The 25,116-nt window shown below is 44.0% G+C and overlaps 1 protein-coding gene across 2 annotated transcripts; it reads right to left on the bottom strand.

The window, feature by feature from the left end:
* Positions 1–5,342: 5,342 nt before the first annotated feature.
* ARPC3 (actin related protein 2/3 complex subunit 3) lies at positions 5,343–15,804 on the bottom strand. 2 transcript variants are annotated; one of them, XM_072143218.1, is made up of 7 exons: positions 15,659–15,804; positions 13,454–13,553; positions 12,282–12,358; positions 12,124–12,192; positions 10,392–10,518; positions 9,448–9,542; positions 5,343–5,586 (listed from the first exon to the last, which is right to left on the bottom strand). In XM_072143218.1, exons 1-7 carry the CDS (start codon positions 15,662–15,664, stop codon positions 5,524–5,526), a joined length of 537 nt encoding a protein of 178 aa, XP_071999319.1. In that variant the 5' UTR covers positions 15,665–15,804; the 3' UTR covers positions 5,343–5,523. The 2 variants fall into 2 exon arrangements, with proteins under 2 accessions (XP_071999319.1, XP_071999329.1); XM_072143228.1 differs by lacking the exon at positions 15,659–15,804 and adding an exon at positions 15,203–15,294.
* Between the last annotated feature and the right edge of the window lie 9,312 nt (positions 15,805–25,116).

Raw genomic sequence — 25,116 nt, 5'->3', positions numbered from 1 at the left:
AAAAAAAAAGAAAAAAGTAACTTTTCTCCTGACAGGATAGCGATTAAAAAGTACATACAAAAAATAAAAATGTTAAATGTCTCAGAACATGGCAATTAAAAAAAAAAAAAGGAATTTCTCAGAAATTAGTTCCATATTCTGCAAAAAAAGCTATATAACTGGAGTATGGCCGTATTCGTAGTGACCCATAGAATATAGATAACACATGTTTATGGTATGGTGAATGGCCAAAAAAAAAAATCAGAATTAATGCTTTTTGTATCCCCCACCAAGAAAGAGTTAATCAAATCTTATCAATTAGCTATTGAGCCCCCCTTAAATGATGTACCTTGAAAGTGGATCTCATCCCAGAAAAACAATAAGCCCTTATATGTCCACATTATGAACAAATAAACATTTTACAACCTGTAAAATGTGCCAATGCAGATCTGCTCTGAATGATGCCGCATTCCATTCTATGACCTGTCGAGTGCCCATACAGAAGTTTACCACCACGTATGGGGTATCCCTACACTTGGGCGAAATTGGGTATCAAACATTGTGGAGCTTTTAGTCATGTAATTCATTGTGAAATTTTGGGCAAAAATGAATGTTTTGTCCAAAAAATTTATGAATTGTAGATTCCACCTCCATTTTGTTTTAACCCCTGTGAAACACCTAAAGGTTAATAGAGGCCTAAATAATAGTAAAAAACTACACCCCTCAACATATGAAAAAACAACAACATTTGAGGAGTGTAGTTTCCATAATGGGGTAATTTATGGGATGTTACTATTATTTAGGTCTCTCAAAGTCACTTGAAAGCTGAGCAGGACCCTCTAATATGGGTTTTTGTCGATTTTCATAAAAATGGGTAAAAATTGCACCCAAAATTTTAAGGTCCAAAACATCCTAGAAAAAATTAGAGGATGCATAAAAAAAACCATTCCAATATAAAGCAGACCTTCATAAATGTTAGCTATGAAGTTATTTGGGTGGTCTGACTATCTGTCTGAAAAGCATAGAATTTAGAACTCTAAATAAATAGAGAATTTTTCTACATTTTTGCTAAATTTCACAATTTTTTTTTTTTTTTTTTTTTTTTTTTTTTACAATACTAAGTGCAAAAGATATCATCCAAATGTTTCAGCTAATTTGACATAAAATGTGTCACGAGAAAACAATCCCAAAGTTCCCGGGATATGTTAGTGTTCAAAGGTTATAACCATTTATTGTGATACAGGGCAGATTCTGAAGCCCTTAAAGTGGTTGGCCACGTTACCTCATGTTTTTCGTGGTATTCCAGACCATAAAATGGCCGCAGGTGGAGGGTCATGTGATCTCTATCTGTCCATGAGCTATCGCCTTGCCAGGACCTTATGATAGTATTCATGAATATAAGATTAACCCCTTAACAACCTGGCCCTTTTTTGTTTTTTCATTTCCATTTTTCACTCCCCACCTTCAAAAAATCTATAACTTTTGTATTTTTACATGTATAGAGCTCTGTGATGGCTTGTTTTCTGTATAACAAATTGCACTTCATAGTGATGGTATTTAATTTGCCATGCCGTGTACTGGGAAGCAGGGGAAAAAATGCTGTGAAAATGGTGAAAAAAACGGATTTGCAGCGTTTTCTTGTGGGCTTGGATTTTACGGCTTTCACTGTCTACTTTATGGGTACGATATGGGAATCGATACTATCACAGGGATACCAAAATTTTATAGGTTTCATAATTTTTTCATACATTTACAAAAATTAAAACCTCCTGTACAAAAATGTTTTGTTTTTTTTTTATTTTGCCATTTCTGGCGCCAATAACTTTTTCATACATTGGTGTAGGAGCTGTGGGTAGTGTCATTTTTTGCGACTTTTGATGACATTGAATTTTATATGTTTTTCAAAATGGCAAAAAAGTGCCATTTTCGACTTTGGGTGCTATTTTCCGTTACGGGGTTAAACGCATTGAAAAAACTTTATTATATTTGGATAGATCGGGCATTTTCGGACGCGGCGATACCTAACTTGTTTATGATTTTTACTGTTTATTTATATTTATATGACTTCAAGGGAAAGGGGGGTGATTTGAATTTTTAGTTTTTTTATTATAATTTTTTATTTTGACTATTTTTCAGACACCCTATGGTACTTTAACCCTAGGTTGTCTATTTGATCCTACCATATACTGCCATACTACAGTATATGGGGATTTTCATCCTCATTGTAATGAATTGTTAATTGTAATGAATGGGTTAAAACGAGATAGCCTCGGGTCTTTGGAAGACCCAAGGCTGTCATATCAACGGATCACCGCTTCCTGATGACGTCATGGGAAGCACCGATCTTCAACAAGATTGTGGCGCCCATGCCTCGCCATCTTTTTGATCGACAAGATAACACCTGCTATTGCTGCTAGCTCAGATCACGGGTGTTACTGGTAAGTCTATGCTGCAATATACAGCACAGACTTACCGGCTATGGAGAGGGCTCAGCCCTTGAGCCTTCTCCATGCACCGGCACCCGACGCGCGCCGTACTATTACTGCGCGTGTCACTAAGGGGATAAGGTCTTGGCATGGCGATTGCTCATGGACAGATAGAGATCGCATGACCATCCATCTGCGGCCACTTTATGGTCAGGAATGTCTGGCTGATGAGGTAAAAGACAGGAGGCTTCACCTACCATATCAAAAAGGCAGAACTTTTAATAGATGTATATTGGTAAATTACCTAATATCCTGCCCCGTGCACTTACACACACGTTACAAAATACATGAGGTAAAGTGGCCAACCCCTTTAAGTGGCTTTGTCCTTAAGGGGTTAAATGTAATCTACCACTAAGCTAAAGGAATATTAAACTACAGATACTCACCTATAATCCTCTTCTTCTGGATCCCAGTACTGGTCTTCTTTAATCTTGACACGCCAGGATCGCTGGATAAAAGGAGCTATAAAACGCAACCCGGAGCGCAGGGACGCAAATGAGCTGTTAATTATTCACGCCTCCTATACCGGCAGGTATTAATAGTGTGAGGGGTATAAGTCCTCTTCATATCACCTAATATCTGACACTGCGGCCCTGTACCTTAAAGGATATCTACCACCAGGAATGAAATACTGTATGCAAATGAGCCTGATGGACTCCAGGCTCCATTAAAACATATGGTGCCTGGAGCCCCTCAGGCTCATTTGCATACAGTCCTTCATCCTGGTGGTAGATATCCTTTAATTAAAGCCATTTTCTTAATATGCTAATGAGTACAGAAGATTCTAATCGTGAAGAGAAGAGTCATGTTTTCTTCAGGTTGACAGTGAACCACTATTGCTTGTTCCTTATAATACCTTGTGTCTAAGATTTGAATGAAAATGCCATTTGTGTCACTGGCTTTAGATTAGACACACATTGATGGTCGGCAATCTCCGTCAGCTCCATAGAGATGAATAGAGCAGAACGGTCTTGCGCGGCCGTCTGCTGCGGGGAGCGACGAAGGCTCCGACGGAGGTACCTGGGACCCCATCAGAGCCCTTGTTCTCGTGATCTGTGCAGGTCTCATCACTGAAACCCCCACCTATCAGCAAATTGTTTTGTGGGAAAACCCCCATAAGTAAACCCAAGCATACTTACACAGTGGCTTATGGCCCGAGACAAGATTTGTTCTTCATTTAGCTGTAAATTGCTTATATTTCATGAAAAAGGACTTAAAAAAAGAGCTTCAGGGACTCCTGTGTACATCACAGACGTCCCTTTGGGCTCCATCGACTGTCAAAGGAGGGAGGAGGATTGCATAAGCCGAGAAGAGAGCAATTAATAATTAGCAGCCGGCGGGGCCAGAAAGGGCTTCTGCATCTTTTTAAAAGATCTTTTTCATGAAAAAAAGATCCGTTTGGTTGATTTCCTTTTATGCCATACTATTATGGTGCAGCTTCGGGTTGGGTGTTTGCTGCATATTGCAGCAAACACCCACTGTTAACACCTGCGAATAGTGCTGGCAAGAACTTCCATTATTGTGGAGATATAATTGGGTGATTGTGGGATAAGTACTAAGTCTTACCAGGAAAGTAAGTAGTCTGGATTTGTAAATATTTTAGTGGAAATTTTGAATTTTTAATGTAATTTTTGCATTTTGCTGAAAAGTTGCATGAAGGTGGTTGCATGGCTTTTGTTTTGGCATTTTTTTCGGGATTGTAAATTCTTATTTCTGTTGGGTATTGTGGTATGTATAAATCTGCTCATTATGAATTATTTTTTCCATCCCCATTCATGCGTACACCTCTGCTTTGATGTGAGCTTTATGTGAAAATGCATGTTTCATGCATTTTTTTTAAGGAAATCTACCACTTGTTTTTATGCATTGTGAACCAAACATCCCTTAAGAATATTGTAGCTACACTGATGCAGAAACATATCTTGTTTAATTCCTGAACCAAGTGGTTTTGCTCAAAAAACAATTATAAAGTTCAGGAGCTCGGGAATGCTGGGTGCAGCCTGGCTGCCGTACATAAACACATTACATCCACATGCCTGAATTGTCTAGACAGGACTAATCAACCTGAGCTGGATGACTCATACACAGCAGATGGGGAATAGTGCAGCGATTGATTACCTCTGCCTTTCACGGACAACAGAGTGTTGATTTATTCTTGGCCTATGTTTGGCAGGACAAGGCTGGAGCGGTGCATAATTAGGGTAAGAGGAGAGCGCCTGGACAGCCACTGGAGCGACCGAGCCTCATTTTCATAATTTTATAATTGTTTTTTTCAACAAAACCACTCAGTTCAGGGGTTAAACAAGTTATATTTCTGCATCAGTGTAGCTATAGCATTCTCAAGGTATGTTTGCTTCATAATGCATAAAAGCAAATGGTAGATTTCCTTTAAATAATTTGTGTTTGTGACAAAGTTGGATGAAGGTGGAAACTCGCCAGTTTGTCTGCTTTAAAAAAAAAATGGGTTTTAGAGGTTTGCCTTTACTTTTTGTATTTTACAGGTGGTGAAATCTAAAAACCTACAAATTATGACTTGTGGTCAATACACATAACATGAAGCCAACTGATTCTGTCTCTTTGCTGATGCTGGGACAAAATAGCCGATCATTCCAGGGGCAGGGTGCTCCCCTAAAATCAGACATAAATGGATCATTTAGGATTTACCTATATATTTGCTATGGATCTATAGATGGGAATGTTCGCTGCCTTTGGATTTACATAAGTTTTAACTAAGGTTTTCACTTTTTAAACTAGAACAAGCCATTGTTAGGGTAAATATTCACTATTTATTGTCATACAGGAGAAGATGTGCATGGTAACAAATCACTGTTCCAACCAGTGGAGATACAGCTAAAGCACAAAGCCACCAAACATAAATGACGAAAAGATATCTAGCTTTTATTAAGCACCAGCTTAACACTGAATATTATTCCAAAGTTTACCTTCTTTGTTTGGTTGTGAACGGTTCTTTTACAACACAGTATAAAACTTTTGCCCAAAATCAAAACAATTAAATTCAAAATAATTCAATATTTTCAAAGCTTTCCAAATTCTTTCCTTATTGCCCAGGACCAGAAAGGGATTTGTTCATAAACTGTTTCTTGGCAAAGCACATCCACCACTGGAGAGAGAGAAAAAAACATTAACAATGAGATTGTGATAGTAAAATGTCTTTAACACATTAATTCAATAATGATGACCAACCTAATGAAGAATCAAGACAATCTACAGGTTCCAATAGCCTATGCTTTGCTGATTTTAAAAATTCCTTTGTCTGCATACTTTATATGAGTTTAATTCACATTACCTTGTTCCCTGCCAGCAGCGTGTGTTAAAGAGAACCCGTCATGCAAAATAACCCCCCTAAACGAAATATATTTTCATAAACTGCCATTAGAAAGCATTGCTTCTATCCCTTCATTGTCCCTCTACATGCCTGTAAACCTAAGCAATGAGGTCCTAAAGCTGTATGCAAATGACCTGTGAAATGTCCAATGAAGCATTAGCATATTCAAGCTGTCCACTCTATTCATGAGTGGGAGGTACAGCCACACCCCCAGTGCATGACTGACAGCCTGTATAATGGTGTGAGGCTGTATAATGATGTGCTTCCTGGTGCTGGTGGCCACTCCCCCTGCAGCCTGTGTGTGCATGTGTGTGTGTGTTTAGGAGAGATACAACAGCTCCAGGCAGCCATGTTACAGCAGAACATGTCAGATTCATGTGTACTGATGTCTGTGTCTCTCACCTGTGTATTAGGAGGATGCAGCATGTCAGCAGATGCAGGACACACACATAGCTCCCAACCGTCCCGCTTTTGACGGGACAGTCACGGTTTTTCAGACCTGCCCCGCTGCCCCGGATAGATAAGATAATGTCCCGATAAGCTCTGCATTGTCCCGGAACAACTGGCTTGTGGTCCCGACACAATGCAGAGCGGAGAACACGCGGCAGGAGCTGCAGGTTGTAGTGTTCATAACTCAGAGTGGAGTCTCCTGCCTCCTCAGTGCCGGCTCCGCCCCCAGTGTCAGTCTCTGCCTGAGAGACACAATCTCCCGGGTCACGGCAGCAGGAGATGAGCTGATATGGGGCAGATTGTGAGAGTCTCCTCTGCAGCTCCGTTCAGTTGGGTCACAGAGAGGACAGAGGGAGAGATGTCTGACACCAAGGCTGCAGGTGGACAGCAGCCTCACAAGTAAGAAGTAATCTGCTCTACTCCATGTGCTCTGACTCCTCTTATTCCTGCTCTGTGCTGTGTCCTCTCTTCCCCCACATTTAACCCTTTGCTGACTGAGGGCTCCACAGGAGACACCAATAAATAACTGAATAGGTGACTGCCACTTATGTCATAGTGTAACATGTGAGTGTATGGTGGAGTACATGTGTCTATGTGTGACTAGAGTGTATTTATATGTGTAGGTGTGTGTAACCTGAAGGGGTTGTTTTGTAGATCAGCTATTAACCCAATACCACTGACTGGAGTAAGAGTACGTCAGCAGGAGGCAAGGGGGTATGGAGAGGGGTCACAGACAGAGCGTTCTCCATACCGCAGGGATACGTATTGCAGCTATCGCCCCAAATTGGTGCGAGCAAGGAGGAGTAAATGTGTAAAAGAGGAGGTTGAAGGAGAGGAGGATAGAGGACAGGGTTGGTTGGGACAATAGGATGAGGCTGGAGGATGCTGGGGGACAATAGGATGAGGCTGGAAGATGCTGGAGGACAATAGGATGAGGCTGGAGGACAATAGGAGGATGCTGGGAGGACAATAGGATGAGACTGGAAGATGCTGGAGGACAATAGGATGAGGCTGGAGGACAATAGGAGGATGCTGGGAGGACAATAGGATGAGGCTGGAAGATGCTGGAGGACAATAGGATGAGGCTGGAGGACAATAGGAGGATGCTGGGCGGACAATAGGATGAGGCTGGATGATGCTTGGGGACAATAGGATGAGGCTGGAGGACAATAAGATGAGGTTGGAAGATGCTGGGAGGACAATAGGATGAGGCTGGAGGATGCTGGGGGACAGTAGGATGAGGCTGGAGGACAGGAGGTTGCTGGGGAACAGTAGGATGAGGCTGTGTGACAGGAGGATGAGGCTTCGGACAGGAGAAGGCTGGAGTACAGGATGAGGATAGAGGAGGGAGGGGCTGGAGGACAGGAGCAGGAGGCTGGAGGACGGGAGAAGGAGGCTGTAGGACAGGATGAGGATGGAGCGGGCTGGGGAACAGGAGAAGGATAGATGACAGAGGGGCTGGGGGACAGGAGAAGGATGGTAGGAGGTGGCTGCGGGACGGGTGCAGGAGACTGGAGGACAGGAGGCCACAGGATGAGGCTGGAGGACAGGAGGCCGCAGGAAGAGGAGGCTGTAGGACAGGAGGCCACAGGGGGAGGAGGCTGGGGGACAGGAGGGCACAGGGTGAGGAGGCTGGGGGACAGGAGGGCACAGGGTGAGGAGGCTGGAGGACAGGATTCCAAGGGGGGGAGGCTGGAGGACAAGATGCCACAGGATGAAGAGGCTGGAGGACAGGGGCCTACAGGAGGAGGCTGTGGGACAGGAGAAGGATAGTGGACAGGGGGCCTGATGGACAGGAGGAGGATGCTGGAGGACAGGAGGAGGATGCTGGAGGTGGAGGCTGGGGGACAGGAGGAGGTTGCTGAAGGAGGAGGAGGATAGGGGACAGTGTGGGCTGGAGGATAAGAGGAAGCTGGGGGACAGCAGGAGGAGACTGGAGAACAGGAGGAGAATAGAGTACAGAGAGGCTGGAGGACAGGAGGAGGATGGGAGGAGGTGGCTGGGGTACGGGAGAAGGAGGCTGGAGCAAAGGGGCCACAGGAGGAGGCTGGAGAACAGGAGACCACAGGAGGAGGCTGAAGGACAGGAGGCTACAGGAGGAGGATAGAGAACAGGGACCACTACATGTGAGGAGGGGTGGGGGTAGGAGTACAGATAGGATTATGTGTAAGTTTGGGGAGATAAATATAAGTGCAAAACCAAATGTAAAGGGAGGATAAAATTAAAGGGGGGGTTTGTATGTTGCAGAGTTGCATTAGGGGTATTTTACGGGTCCATGGGGGGGAGGGGGGGTTGGGCAAAGTTAGGGGCATCGTACTGTGGACTATGCCAGTAGGTGGGGAAATGGGTGTGGTTTAGAAAAAGGGGGAGGGGCTTTTGTCCCTCTTTCTCTCGCCCAAAAGTTGGGAGGTATGCACACACTAGCCATGCTTTACTATACATTACACACAGACATGAGCAGGGGGAGGAGAGGGGTAACAGGGGTGACATCACTGCCTCTGACCATGTGACCAGCCTCATTTACATGATAAAGAATAGATGATTTTACAATGAATAATGTATGAAATAACTAGATAAAGGCTGGGATGGAATCCTTGTGAGCTGCTCCAACCAGTAGAGGTGACAGGACAAGTGACACAGACCTGATGACAGGTGTCCTTTAAGCCCACGGCGAGGGGCAGCAGCAGCCTATATTTGCCTGCGTCTCCGCATGAATCAATCCTTTCCTCCACAACACCGCCCCCTCCCTTCTCAATGCACATAGCAGGAAAAAGGGGAGGGGTGAGGGGAGACTGCATGAGTGTGGTGGAGAGGAGACTGACACAGGCACACACTGGCTGCAGCTGCCCCCTCTCCCAGTGCCTCACCGCATGCTGCTGGCAGAGAGCCAGGTAATGTGAATTAAACTTATATAAACTACTGAAATTATTCAGAATGCTGACAAGGCTATTGTCCTTGTCGCCAACTAAAAATCACATTCCTTGTGACAGGTTCACTTTAAAGGAAATATGTAGTGTGCATAAAATACCTTTAAACTTTGATGTACGTTTAGGTCAAGTTACGGGTTACAGAATTTAAAGGGTGTCAGTACATGGTCAAGTTTTTGTCATGGTCTTCATTCTATTTAGACACTTGTAAAATCATGTTGGACTGTTTATCGGCAACTAATACTGTATAGTGTATTACCTTGCTTGGCTTATCTGTCTGAGGGTCAAAGACTTTGTCACACAGTCTCAGGCCAGTCTCCTGCCTCAGTTGCTGCAAGTAGGCCCTCATCACCTCTGGATGAAAGGAGGATGGAATAGAAAAGAAACCATTGTCAGTAAGTGATGTACATATGAAATATCAGTAGGAAAACCAGCTCACTATTCAAAGAACTCCACCATGATGGACAAAGGGCTCCCAACAGTCTCAAAGAGCAGAAGCAAATATTTTCATTGACCCCGTGTAGCCATGTTTTTAACCCAATAAGCCTTTCTGAAATGTTTCTTTGCAGAATAAAGAGGGTATTTGCACCACGGACATAGTGAAGAGTTGCTTTCCCCAGCTGTGAAATAACATACATGTGCATACAGCAGTGGGCTCCAAAATTCACACACTAAAGAAATCCCTCTTAAACAACTAATTTTAGTTTCAGAGTCAATGCCTAGAATTACTGTGTGTATTGAGTTATTCATTCCCTTCATACCCGGTTTAGGTATAACCTTCTTTCCCAATTGTCTAACAAGATCCAAAATACAATAAAAATCATAATAAAACAAAAAATGTATTTTCAATTCTGACTATACTTTTAGTGCTTTTGATATGAACAATATGAATATGTGTCCATGTTCGAGTTAGAAAAAAATAATAAATTTTAAATTTTTGACCACAAAAGAAGCAGGAGTGACCAGTGCCAACCCAAGTTATTGCTGTTAAACCTTGAACCAATAGAAACATTTCAATCATTTTTTTTAAATTAGAGGGGAAAAAAACTTATGGGACCCCTATAGTCTACTCCATTAACCTTTTCCTGCAACCAAACAATTGTGGATTAAAATTTGGTGTAGAAACCAGTACGAAGGGAGGGATTAAACAAAGTATTTATAATATCTGTCCCCACCCTCATAGCAAACAGATCAGAACCTTACCATCTTCCTGTTTGGTGGAAGGTTTCACATACATGGCATTCAGAGGGAACCCTGGTTCTCCTGGAATGGGGAAGTTTGTAATTCCTAGAGTGTACATTTCTTTTTCCCCCTGTCCTTTCGCATTACACTGGTTTAAAGGAGAAAAAACCCCAACAATTTTACTTGGTAATTAACATTTATTACAAAATATAAAATTTTTATATACACAAGAAAGCAGAATTGGGGTGGGCTAGTTAAACATAATAAACATCTACTTACCTCGTCTGGTGCTGCCGATGTCCCGCGCCGCGGTCAGTCTCTTCTGTGCGCCAATTTGTATACAGGGGCACACAGGGACGGAAGCTCCCATCCGACACCATCTCCCAGCGCTTACAACGCTGAGAAATAGGGACGGATGGGAGGAGCCGGCCACATCGCGGACCGGAAGCTCCCTGTGCGCGACTTCTGTGTCCCTGTAAACAAACAGGGGCACGGATCGAAGGGACCGCGGCGCAGGATATCGGTGGCGCCGGAGGAGGAGAGTAGATGTTTATTATGTTTAACTTATCTTGAGCAAAGATAAGAAAAACTATATAAATGAGGTATCACCGTAATGTAGTGAACCAGAGAATAAAGTTAAAATATTATTTTTACATTGCGTTGAGCGGGGGGGGGGGGGGGGGGGAGTGCTAAAAATCCAAAATAAAAAATTGATAATTTTGTTTGTGTCCCCTTGAAATAGTTAATAAAATCTCATGAATAAGCTATAGACCCCCAAAATGAATTATCTATACATTGCATCTCACCCCGTAAATAATAAGCCTCATATGTTCACATTGCCAAATAAATTTAAATGTTATAGCCTGTACAATGTGACAATACAAATCTGCTGTGAATGCTTTCATTCTATGCCCGGCCATGCACCCATACAGCGGTTTACCACCACATATCAGTACTTGGGAGAAATTGGGCATTAAACTTTGCAGAGCGTTTCATTTCATTCATTATGAAACTGGCCTAAACGAATGTATTTTCCAAACAAATTCAAAAGTTTCTAAATCGCAGGTCCATATTGTTTTAACCCATGAGAAGAGTTAATAGATTTAATAGAAGTTGTTTTACATACATTGAGAGGTGAAGTTTCTGTAGTGGGGTAAATTATGGTGTATTACTATTATTTAGGCCTTTCAAAGTCACTTGAAAGCTGAGTTTTCCCTAAAAATGTGAGTTTTGGCAATTTTCATGAAAATGAGTACAACCGCATCTAAAGTTCTGCGCCTCATAACATCCTAGAAAAGTGAGAGGACGCATAAAATATAATTCTAACATAAAGCAGACATTCCCGAAATGTTAATTATCATGCTTTTTGGGTAGTTTTACTTCCTGTCTGGAAAGCAGAACATTTCAAACTTTGAAAATGAAGATTTTTTACGAAATTTTGCCAATTTTTTTTTTTTTTCAGAACGATACACAAAACTTATTTTACAACTAACATGACGTACAATGTGTTAGGAGAAAACAATCTCAAAATCACCTGGATATGTTACAGCATTCCGAAGTTATAACCAATTATCGTGATACATGTCAGATTCTAAAAAATCAAGTCTGGTCACTAATCTCAAAACAAGCGTCGGTGATAAGGCGTTAAAATACAATGATAGAGCCACAACATCCAATATTATCAATAGCTAATTTTGTAAATCTAAAAATTACAATGAAAAGCGGTATATGTGATTTTTGAGGAAACTCTCACCTTCTGCAATTTTTTTAAGCACTCAGAAATATAAAGGGTGATATAAATCAAGGTGCGGTCAGCTTCATTCTAAAAGAGAAGATACATTTTAATGATGATAAAAGGTGTCCAACTACAGAACACGACTATTACTATGTATTTCAGCTTTCATTACTTGCCTTGATCTCATAGTTTTTGAAGAACACATTGGCCTTGAAATAATAAATAGCTTCATCAATAATATCGTTGTCTTTAGCTGTAAAAGAAAAAAAAATGTAATAAAAGTCACAATTCTATTAAATGAACAACAATAGCGTCACCTTATGATTCTGTGGTCACATTTTTAATCAAGAAAATTAAGTTATTGTTTCCATGTTAAAGGGAACCTATCATCAGGAGCCTTTTTCTGCCTCCCCCATGTCCCCATAGAGAATAGTGTACACATTGCCAAAGAGTTCTATTCAGTAAAACTGTCTTTTTCCGAAAAAAAAATATAAGTTGGAACAAGGTTTACCTTTCCATATGCAGAGCTGTGTTCCTAGTCCCATAGGAGTGCCAGTGAGGAGTGGGGCAGACATGTATGACGTGCTGAGGGGGGAACTTTTTTCTCTAACTTTTTGGCAATTTGTACACTATTACACTATTCTCTTTGGGGACATGAGGGAGACAGAAAAAGGGCTCCTGATGACAGGTTCCCTTTAATATGCATGGGCCAAGTCCTCTCCATGGGTGAGGATGGGTGTCTGCTGTATTATATAGAAGATACCCGCCAATCATGAATTAAGTTTGGCGCAGATGTTTTGCTGGGACTTTTTGCATCATATATCATACATTGCCCCACATTTCAGTTTTTAAAATTTTTTTAAATATCCAAGAAATTTCGTTCCACTTCACAATTGTGTCCCACTTGTTGTTGATTCTTTACCAAAAAAAATATATTTTATATCTTTAGGTTTGAAGCCTGAAATGTGGCAAAAGGTACAAAAGTTGAAGAGGGCCGAATACTTTGGTAAGGCTCTGTATGAGAGTCCTTCCCACCATCCAGAGATACACTATTATGAAAGTAATCTCCATAGCTCTCCATCGAAGAAGCTACCTCTATAAGAAAGGGAGAACACGTCAACCCAGGGGTTAGTAACCAGGAGCGTCATTGTCCCTCAAACTTCTTTAAAGCATTACGTTTCATATAGATACACATGTAATAGGATTTCTAGGCATTTTTATTACTAATATGTCTCATAATACATATTACATGAAGTGAGTGGATAAGTACACATTTCCTAAGTCACTCTCCATGCAGCAAGCAGAGACTTGTACCTGTCCCGTAGTAGGAATGTGAGGAAATACTTACTTTCTTTGGGGGCAGGTCCTTTAAACTGGCTTCTTATCGGCAGCATTGCCATATTCCCAATTAGTTTGGTGTCAGGTTCCATTAATATAGAGTGGTAGGCCTATGGACCAGACAATGGATTATTACACTAAATCCGTGGCCATTGCATGTGAAATGAAGACACAGTACATACCACCAAGACATACAAAGGTAAATAACATTAAATGACTGTTATACATACAATAATATCAGCGCCATAGGAGTCACTATGTACACATGCACAGAGATAGCAGTGAATGATTCCTTATACAAGGTACAGGGCGGGTCATGAATACAGGCGGTCCCCTACTTAAGGACACCCGACTTACAGACAACCCATAGTTACAGACGGACCCCTCTGCCCACTGTGACCTCTGGTGAAGCTCTCTGGATGCTTTACTATAGTCCCAGACTGCAATGATCAGCTGTAAGGTGTCTGTAATGAAGCTTTATTGATAATTCTTGGTCCAATTACACCAAACATTTTGAAACTCCAATTGTCACTGGGGCAAAAGAAAAAAAATTGTCTAGAACTTCCATTATAAAATATACAGTTTCGACTTACATACAAATTCAACTTAAGAACAAACCTCCAGACCCTATCTTGTATGTAACCCGGGGACTGCCTGTACACCTTTCTGGGATCTTTGCTGTCAGAAGACATATGTGGATACCCATCACAAGTTACAATTTGGCAGTCAGGTGGGATTCTTCACACTGGGTGAACGTTGGGATTTCAGATTGAATATTATTGTCACTTAGTAAGCTAGCAAGATGTCAGATTAAACTCAAATCACTGATGATTTGTAGATGTATGTCCGCTCACATATGTGGTGTGTACAAGCGCAATAAAACAGATGAGGAGATTTGCCCAATTCGATTGCTGCAATTTGCGCAATTGTTAACAGCAATGTAATTAGGCAAATCTCCTCAGCTGTTGTATTGTGCCTGACAGAAGTGACAAAAGTAAACCTGTTACCAGTAATGTCATTTTTAGCTGGTGACAGGCTCCAATAGCCTGTGCTATGCTGATTATAAAAAATGCCTTTGGCTACCTGGATAACATTTTTTTTTTTAGATTAAACTTATATTACACATAATGTGGAGGTGATTGCCTGAGAGGAGAACAGTTCACCAATCAGAGCTCAGCTTTCATCTTCCCTCAGCTGTTTATGAAACGAAAGATGAGATCTGATTTGTTGCCTTGGCCAACTAGAATAGTTCTCCTCTGGGACACTTCTGATAAATCTGTATACACCTATTAATTTATATTCATTGGTTCTTAAACAATATTAGGAATGGGAAACGGACATCACCCTGTTCCATTGTGAGTGTGTTATGTCCTGGTGGCCAGGGGGTAATTGTCAGATAGCTGCTTTCCAAGTGAATGAAGGGAGAAGTCTAGAACATGTCTGACAACGTGAAAAAGAACTTAAGAGCGCTGTTGTCTAGTAACCTCGTACTGTGGCTTCTAAGCATCTACTGTTCTTTTATGGGGAATACAAGGATAACCGAAATGTAAGGAGAGGGGGGCAGGTTCTCATTTATAAGAGTAACACAGAGACAAAAATGTGCACATACAGTGAGCCACATCCTGTTCTCTTTTTAGTGTGGCCAGAGATGGGAAACATTAACCCTATAAGGAAAGGTCCACCTATGTAAAGCTATAAAGTTCTATGTAATCCGGGTGACAACCAATCCTTGTACCATTACTGCTGCACTGAGACTCACCCAACTTTCCTAAGGTACCACATAGCAAAGTGTCCAGTCATACAGTAATATCTTCGATATCTGGGGTGACAACCCTCCATTACTGTCCTATTGGTTGTCACCCGGCATTACTGTCCTACTGGTTGTCACCCGGCATTACTGTCCTACTGGTTGTCACCCGGCATTACTGTCCTACTGGTTGTCACCCGGCTTTATTTGACTTTAGGGTGGAATTTACCAGAACATAAGAATATGTTATATTATGATATAGATATAGTATAGAGTCAGCTCTGCTACATGGCACATGTACTGCACCTATATGTATGTCTGAGGGTGAATGACAAGTCCCTGGTACAGGTACAGCGCTTTCCCCGGGCCTCACCCATCACTTCCTGCGGGAGACATCCCCCTGCACCCGGGTACCCTGTAATCCTACCTGCCAGGGTCACAGAGCATTGATGCCACCTGCCCACTTACCGGCATGATTGCGTTAACGTAGCAGGAGACGATCACTACCCACCAGCGATGCTGCTCCGACACTTCCGCTGTCCCACCCTAGGCTCCAGAAGCAGGAAGTGTAACGAGTGACGATTCTCTGAGCCGCCGCTAGAGGCAGCAACACGGCACAGACTGATTGTAGCGAGTAATGTGGCTGCTAGGTGGCGATACTGAGCAGATGACTGCAGTACAGGGGACATCCTTATATGAATATAGTTCTGGTTTTCTAGGATCACTAAAATTAATGCTATTCCAACTTTTGGATGACTAACAAAAGAAATCTCCATACCTCCCTAAATAGAAATGTCATGCCATACTGTATATGGTGATAGATGCACCCTTGAAAGTCATTAATAAAGTCTCCATCTACGTAATGCATGTATGTATGAAGTCTATCAGGCACCTCGCAAACACTTGGTCCAATCTTATGTGTATGAGGACCCTTATATTTCAACTTTCCTGAAAAGATGCACAGAATACTGGCTGATGCTTATTTTGCCCCAGCATTTCTCCACAGAATCTCATGACAACAATGTGCAGGACATGGACAATACAGCAAATCTGATCATCCATAGCCCAGAAAATATTTTCTACAGCTTCTAAATGATTTTTTTTTTAAACCAACAGATTGTACATCTATTAGAATTTTGGTCAGATTCTGCAAGCCAAATTTCACAGCTGAACTGTGACCCTCGTTCTAAGGCTTAATTTTAAAAAAATAAAGGCTTTAAAATTATGCAAATGAGCCTGAAGGGCTCCAGGCTCCATTAACACCTATAGAGCCTAGAGCCCATCATGCTCATTTGTATGATTTTTTAAAGCCTTTTTTTTTCTTAAAAACAAGGGCATAAGAAGCTTCTTTTAATTATGGAAATACCATTTATGTATAGAATCAATCAACTCCATGGGTTTGAGATTTTTTTTTTCTACTTGTATTAAGGTTAAAATCACACAATGCAGTGACATTGCGGTTTTTGTTATGATTCTACAAAATCATGGGGAAAACACAGATGTTTTAGAAAATGTACAAAAATGTTGAAAACGATCAATTAGCAAAGAGAAACTCAAGCTGGTCTCAGAACGTGGGTTCTGATGTACTTTCTCCCCTATTTTTCTTTGGCCTGTGAGTTAAACATTGGCTAAATGTTTTTTTTCTTAAAAACCAAAAAGATACCTAATAAATGATAGGTAAAAAATACATATTTTAGGAAATAATTATTTTATTACATAATGCAGCACACATGAGATTTTGGTTTCATTCAGGTGACAGTTTTGTGATCAGAATGTTCCCTTAATATTTATAAGCCAAATCAGGAGTAAAAACAGGAAAAAGCATAACTCCAGATTTAAGCTTTTATGTTTTTTCATGTTTTGTTCTTGGTTTACTCACTAGAGTTCTGCTGCCTGAATAAGGCACTTAGGCCTTTAAAATGGTTGCCACACAATATATATATATATATATATATATATTTTTTTTTTTAAAGTATTTATTTTTGCAAATTTTTGGAATTTTTTTTTTAACAATTACAATAAACAAAACCAAAGAACAAGATTGTCTGTTACATACTTTCTTCCCCACAATACAGAATAATTGAATAGCATCCGTGGTAACGAACAGGATCTTATTGCGTTCCAATATTAACTAAGGGATATACCGCGATAAGTGACAGCAGATAATGTAACCAGACATCTTGATACAACACAAATAACTATTGACACATAGACAATCAGTCACACACACACACACACACACACACCAGCACGCTCAGTCTCCGTCATCATGGAGAGGAGTATATATCACATGTGATTATAGGGCAGTATGGGGAGTCTCGCACCATCTGGACCAGATGCGGTCAAACTTCTGGGGACACTTCCTGTTGACATACAGGGACCGGTAGTGGGGAATGACGCTGTTAATAAGTAATATCCATCTTTTTAATGGAGGGGGCTCCTGGTCCTTCCAGGTCATCACCACCACTTTTCGGGCGTAGTATAAGACAAACCTAAAGAAAATTTTGTCATAGTGGCCATTGATGACTTCATTTATGATACCGAGGAGACACACAGAGGGAGACAGTAATCGTGGGAAATCAAAGTGTACATTTAGGAACTCCAGCACTTCGGACCAGAAGACATGGACCCTAGGGCAGGACCAGACACAATGCAGGAAGGATCCGACTTCAGCCTGACAGCGAAAGCAAAGATCATTGGGCATTGCTCCCATACGGAATAGTCTAGCAGGGGTGAAGTATACTCGATGGAGGAATTTAGATTGGATCAGGAAGTCCCTCGCGCTCACTACAGATGTGAAGTAGGACAGTTCGACCTCCCTCCAGTCATCATCTGACAGGTCAGGGATATCCTGTCTCCAGCGTTCACAGGCTCTATCAAACGGTCTGGACTTTTGCTCTTGTAGGAGAGCATAGCACTGAGTGAGTGGCTTAGGGAGGTCCGGGGTACTCATCAGAGTCTCTAGTTTGGAGAATTTCACTGTCAGGCTGAAGGAGCCGAATTGGGCTTTGAATGCGTGTCGCAGTTGCGTGTAATGGAAGCTGGCCGTATTGGGTACAATATGTCTCTTCCTTATCTCGTTAAAGCTGAGTAATTCTGCTTCCGGGGATAAGAGCTGGCCTACAAATTTCACCCCCGCCGCCCCCCACATTGTCCATCCCGGGAGGGAGAGGAAGTGAGAAAGCCACGGATTGAGCCACAATGGAGTCCTAGGCGAGAGAGGGGGAGAGCTGTTTAGCTCTACCAGGGATTGTGCCCTACGCCAGCACACCGCTACCGTACGTAGGGGGAGTGGGGTATCAGATGGGGACTTATACCTGTACAGCAAGTTTGTAAGGGCCTCGTAGGAACCTACCAGGGCACCAGCCAGTGCAGTAGCTGCATTACCCATGTCTATATCTATCCACCACTGAGCATATACTAGCTGGGAAGCCAGGTAATAAAGATACAGATCCGGGGCAGCCAGTCCACCCCTAGACTTGGGTGCCTGAAGCAGCGCTAAACTGAATCGCGGGGCGCTACTCTGCCAGTAGAAGGACCTGAGAATGCCGTCTAAGCGTTTAAACAGACTCTTAGGAAGCAGTATAGGACAAGCATGAAAAAGGTATAGAAATTTGGGGAGGAAGATCATTTTGAATATATTAATACGCCCGTATAGGGACAAGGGGAGAGTGGACCAGGCTTTTAGGCGCGATTCCGTTGCAGCTATCAGGGGTGTGATGTTTAACTCCGTATATGCTTGGACCTTGCGTGACACCTGGACTCCCAGATATTTAAAGGTGGGCACCACCTGGACTGGGACGGGAAGGGAGTGTACCCCTATATCTGATAAGGGAAAGAGGGCCGATTTGTCCCAGTTAACCCGGAGACCTGAGAACCCCCCATAGCATTCTATCAGGGACAGAAGGGATTCCAGAGAGGGGCCCACATCCCCAAGGTATACAAGTGTATCATCAGCATAGAGAGATACCTTTTCAATGATAGAACCTCTAGCAATGCCCTTAATGCTATCAGAGTGACGGATCGCCACAGCAAGGGGCTCAATGGCAAGTGCGAAGAGGAGGGGAGATAGTGGGCAACCCTGTCTAGTGCCCCTGGCCATAGGGAGAGTAGGTGAGATATTAAGATTGGTCCTTACCCTAGCCCTAGGGTCGTTATACAATAACCTAACCAGTGCTGTGAAGCGAGGGCCAATACCCAGCCTGGGCAAGAGGGTCCACAAATAGGGCCACTCCACAGAATCAAACGCCTTGCAATTATCTAAGGATAATATAAACCCAGGGTCTGAAGACTTCTCTGCCTCTGCTATATTCAGGTGCAGTCTTTGTATATTTATGTCAGTTCCCCTCCCAGGCATAAAGCCTGTCTGGTCCGGGTGAACCAAGGATAATATTACTTTATTAAGCCTTGTTGCCAGAATTTTTGCTAGTATTTTAACATCTGAGTTTAGGAGGGAAATTGGACGGTATGAGTCGGGATGCAGAGGGTCCTTACCAGGCTTGGGAAGAACTACAATAAGGGCCTCTCGCATAGAATCAGGGAGGGAACCGCTGTCGAGCGCATCGGAGTACAGGCTAAGGAGATGGGGGACCAGAGTCTCACAGTTATCCCTATACCACTCACCTCCCAGCCCATCAAGTCCAGGTGTCTTACCGGGGGGCAACGATTGGATGGCCAGTTCCACCTCCTCCGCCGAGAGCGGGGCATCAAGCTCCGATGACTGTGCCGGTGTGAGCCTCCAAAGTGGAAGACTGTCAAGGAATCTGGAAATCTCGACGGAAGAGGCGGACAATCTGGAGCTGTAAAGAGAAGAGTAGAATTCGTGAAAAACCATGTTTATGGCCCGGGGTTCTGTGTTCAAGGCTCCGCTACTGTCAAGGATAGATGGAACGGAAGCACACGGACGTTCAGCCCGCGAGAGATATGCAAGCAGCTTCCCATTTTTATCTCCGAATTCAAAGATGGACGCTTCCCTGGCTTGCAGGCGCTTGCTGGTGCGCTCCTTCACTACAGCTAGATGGTTCCTCTGCGCCTGAGCCCAAGTCTTTTTATTCCCCGGAGTAGGTTTCTCTAGATACTCCTTTTCTGCAGTCACCAGAGCGGCGGTCAGCCTTTCCTCCTGCGCATTTAATGACTTCCTATGGCCCGCTACACCTGACATGAATGCTCCCCGCACTGAGGACTTGTACGAGTCCCAGACTAGAAGAGGATCAGGATGGGTTGAGTGTACATCCCAGAACTCGCTGTGCGCTGCCCTAACAGTACTCTGGACCGCTGGGGATAGGAGCCAGGCCGGGTGCAGGCGCCATAAGCGGGAGTCGCTGGGGGGGCCTATAAGGAGACTGACGAGCAAGGCGGAGTGGTCTGATGCACTGCGCGGGCAATAGGATACTTGATCAACGTGCTGCATCATATCAGGGGAGACAAAGGCCAGATCAATCCGAGAGAAGCTCTTGTGCACAGAGGAATAGAATGAATATTCTCTCTCTTGAGGATGTTTACTACGCCAAACATCGGCGAGGTCTAGAGAAGTGAGCCACTCATTCAGACGGACCGAGCCTGTGTCTAGGCCGCTTGTGCGATCCAGGGAGGGATTAGGGACTGCATTGAAGTCACCAATGCAGAGGATCGGACTAGGAGGCATAGAAGCAAGTTTACTGGAGATTAGGTGCAATACAGCTGGGTCAAAGGGAGGTGGGACATAGACCGACACTATAGTGAAAGTAAAGCCCCACAAGGCACAATGTATGACTACGTACCGGCCAAAGTGATCCGGTGCTACCTGTATGACCTCTATGGGAAGCGCTTTGGATATGAGTATGGATACTCCCCTGGCGTAGACAGAGTAGGAGGAATGATAACCTCTAGCCACCCAGGCCCGCTTCAGAGAGAGGACCTTCTGACCCGTAAGGTGTGTCTCTTGGATACATACAATGTGAGGGGCCTGACGCTTAATGACGTCTAACATCAGAGCCCTCTTGAATTTGGAGTTGAGTCCCCTCACATTCCAACTCATTACCTTAAGTGAAGACATCTTAGCGGAAGGGAAAGGGGTGTGGGGAAGGAGACGTGAGCAACCAAGCATTCATCCTTTCATACCACAGAGACATAGACAGACAGACAACAGTGAGCATAACAATTATAACCAGAACTGTACTAACAATCCCAAGAATATAAACCCCCTGTCTAACACCCTAACAGCAGTAGTGCAGACCTATACCCAATAACAATCAAAGAATAGAACAGTGGTCCCTAACTCAAGACAAACTTACACCATTTGTCCCGGGACCCCTAACCCTCAGAGTATATATAAACAGGAGGTATTTAGGCAGCCATGTTTAAAGAGAGCAAAGGAGGGGATAAGGGAAGAGTAATATGTAGAGGGGAGCGGTAAGAGGATAGGGGAGGGGGGGGAGTAGGTACAAAGAAGGGGAAGGGGAGGGGAAAGAGAAATAAGTGCCATATGTGGTGCACAGGCCAAAGTGACCAAAAGAGATAGCACATCAGTTATGGGGCACCATATACGAGGCGTGCGCCCCAATGTAAAGCAATATTAGAAAATTAGAGCAATGATTTAGGACCCCTAAGCATCAATACAGGACTAAGTCCAGCAATGTCATAGCTCATCAGATAAAAGGATATATGAGTCCAGTCACTCAGGAGGTGCGGGCCTTGCAGCGGGAGCCCGTGGAGCTGCATCAGCCCAGTGAAGTGCTTCGGTTGGGCAGGTGAAGAATCGAGTCTTCTGTCCGTCCACAATTCGGAGCTTGGAAGGATACATCATGGAGTATTTATACCCCTTGTCACGGAGACGGGCACGGACCTCAGTGAATTGTGCGCGTTGTTTCCTGACGGATGCAGAGAAATCAGGGTAGAAGGACACTCTGCTGTTGGCATAGAGGATTTCTCCCTTGGTACGGACAGCCCTGAGGATAGAGTCCCTGTCCCTAAAGTGCAGCAGCCGGGCCAGGAAGGGTCTTGGATTGCCCCCTGGGGGGCCAGGGCGGGATGGCACACGATGGGCCCTTTCCACTGTGAAGAACGGGGAGAAGGTATCTGCAGGAAGCAAATTTTTGAGCCAATTTTCAAAAAAGGATACAGGGTCAGACCCTTCTACTTTTTCAGGGAGGCCAACCACTCTGACGTTGTTCCGTCGCAGGCGGTTTTCGAGGTCGTCCGCTCTGTCGATGGATGCAGACATTTGGCGCTGAAGCTCTCTTATCTGTGTCGGCATAGGCCTCTGGACATCTTCCACCTCATATATTCTGCGCTCAGTTTCGGTGATTCGCTCTTTAGCTTTATGGACATCGTGTCTTAAAAGAACAAAGTCCTGTCGCAGCTCATCCACCTTGGTGACCAGTTTGGATTGGCATCCGTTAATGGCCGCCAGCACCTCTGCAAATTTGCGGTCCAGCTCAGTGGCCGCGTCAGACGGATCAGCGCCCTCTTCATAGCTTACAAGCTGTGGCGGGCTCTGGGAGCCTTCAGAGAGGGAGGGAGAGGAGTTTGGGGACCCCTGAGGAGAGCAGGGCTGTGTGCGGGAGAATCTCCCCAACTTTTTGGCAGCGTTCGACTGAATCTGTGCAAGAACGGCTTGGGATGTGGAGCATTCCTGCGCATCCAGGGGTTCCAGGGACTGGAATGGAGGATCTTCATGGACGGATTCATCATCCGATGGAGGCGCAGACACCCCGGACGCTGCTTTGAGCAATTTAGCCGTCTTCCTCCGGTTACCCATGGCGTCTGGGCAGAGGGGGCCAGTGATAAACAATCGAGGAGCCTAGCGTCCAGTAATTAGCAGAAATAGAATCAGGGCCCACGTGGGAAATTGCAGCAGCACTGCAAGGGTTAATATAAAACAGAACCCGGGCAGGGGGTCACTGGGAGTATGGAGGACTCAGTGCTGGGCTGCACAGCTTGGGGTCCCCAGGTGAGAAGTGGGCAGCAGCAGGGGAATTACTTCCCTACCTTACTCCTGGCTTCAGTCCGGCAAGGGAGAGGTTAACCCTGCGCGCCTAGGCCTCAGGCAGCGCAGGGGAATCCAGTATAGTGGCGCCTCCGGCAGGCTGCAGGGCTGACTGGAGCGCTGCCGCGATCCTACAAGTGGGTCGGCGGCTCCGTATGTCCAGAGACGGGGGGGGGGGTTTCCCTCACCGCTCCGGTGTGCAGCCGCGATGTCGGGCGGCTATGGTCCCGCCGCCGCGCTGGGCACGTGGGAGGCTGCAGGAGCTGGAGTGCGGGGGGACCGCACGGAGCCGGAGACCTCCGCGATACCGGCACCGGAGTGTGGAGGCAGGTACCCGCGGCACCGGGGAGCAGGCTGGAGGGGGTACAGGTGGAGGATGGCTGCCTAGGAAGGGTGATAGGGTGCCGGGTCCCGGGAGCTCCGCGGCGCACGTCCTCCTAGTTCGGCATCAGGCCACGCCCCCATATATATATATATATATATATAAAGCATTGTCTCATTGCTAGGTGCCTGACTACTGGATCGCCTTTACAATCATTTGCATTGGGAACTCCAGAAAGCACTTTTAAATAGGGTCACACACACACACACGTATGGTGGCCTAATCCCACTGGCTGCACATAATGCAGTGGGCAGGAGTCCCTGCATTATATAGAAACGTAATGCCTAGTCTGCTGGCCAAAAAGCTGCATCAAAACTATACTATTACTAGCTGCCCACGTTTATGTGCATAAGCCCTAAGGCCACACCGTGCTCGGTCTGTGAAAATTGGAAGGGACATTGAACAGATGACCACAGTGCATCATAGTGAAATTTGCATAGTTTGGCACTTCTGTTCCTCCAAAAAGCAGGGAGGGATTTCTGATTGGGAATGGATTTTATCTGTGCAACAAATTGCTATTTTTTTTATTTTTTTTTTAAATCTTCTCATTTGGATTCTAATGAAATCAGATGCAACATTGAAGAAAAACTCAGTTGCGGCAAACTTTACTGGGCTGGAGGAAAAGTCACAAATCTAATCTAATCTAATCTACAACTGCACCCAAATTTGCACATACAAAACAGAGAAAAAGAAAAAAAGATTAAAGAGGCTTGCCCATGAAAGAAAGTTCAAAAATGTTAATCCCCTAGTGATGTTGACACAATAAAGATCATTTTTAACCCCTTACTTTACAATTTTACTCTAAAGTTTTATTGCTGTTGTAGCTCCTATCACTCAGTGATCGTCAGTGTAAGAATGTAGAATGTGAGTGGGGACTCTCTAAGCAGACACTTCATGATTCCTCTGTGCTTTGAGATGCTGAGTAATAACAATGTGATTATCAGGGTCCAGTTTTATCTAAACTTTCATTTAGCCTCTGAACATTTTACTAACATCTGTCACACTTGCGTTGCAGATCACGTCAGAGTCTGATCAGGGTGCGATCAGGGTTTGGTCAGTGAAAAACGTGCATTTTGCATCAGAGTGCAATCAGTTTTCAGTCAGAGTTTGTTCAGTGTCTCAGTTTTTCACGCGCATTTTTGATGCAATTTCAATGCGTTTTTCACGCGCAGAAAATGCACGTGAAATGGACTGAGGTCTATCTTTTCTATGGCAATTGATGTGTGAAAAACGCATTGCACTTGCAAGTGTCTCAGAGTGCAATGCGTTTTTGATGCATCTCCATAGACTTGTATGGTGCGTTTTTCACGCGCGCCACTTGCAAAAGTAGAGCATGTCGAGATTTAAACGCGCGTTAAAAAAACGCGCATGTGTGCGTGAAAAAAAATGCAAGTCTGAAAAGACCCATTGATTACAATGGGTCAGAGTGCAATGCAAGTTCTGCGTGTCAAAAGCACGCGCAGAAAACGCGCATGAAAAACACAAGTGTGAAAGGGGCCTAAGGGTGAAGACACACATGGCGTTTTTGGGCCGTTTTTACTAAGTGCGTTTTCAGATCGTTAAACACGCATGCACACT

This window comes from Engystomops pustulosus, chromosome 1 (assembly GCF_040894005.1).
Source record: "Engystomops pustulosus chromosome 1, aEngPut4.maternal, whole genome shotgun sequence".
NCBI classification, from domain to species: domain Eukaryota; kingdom Metazoa; phylum Chordata; class Amphibia; order Anura; family Leptodactylidae; genus Engystomops; species Engystomops pustulosus.
The sequence above is the reverse complement of the archived record's forward strand: the minus strand, read 5'-3'. Positions and strand labels throughout refer to the sequence as shown.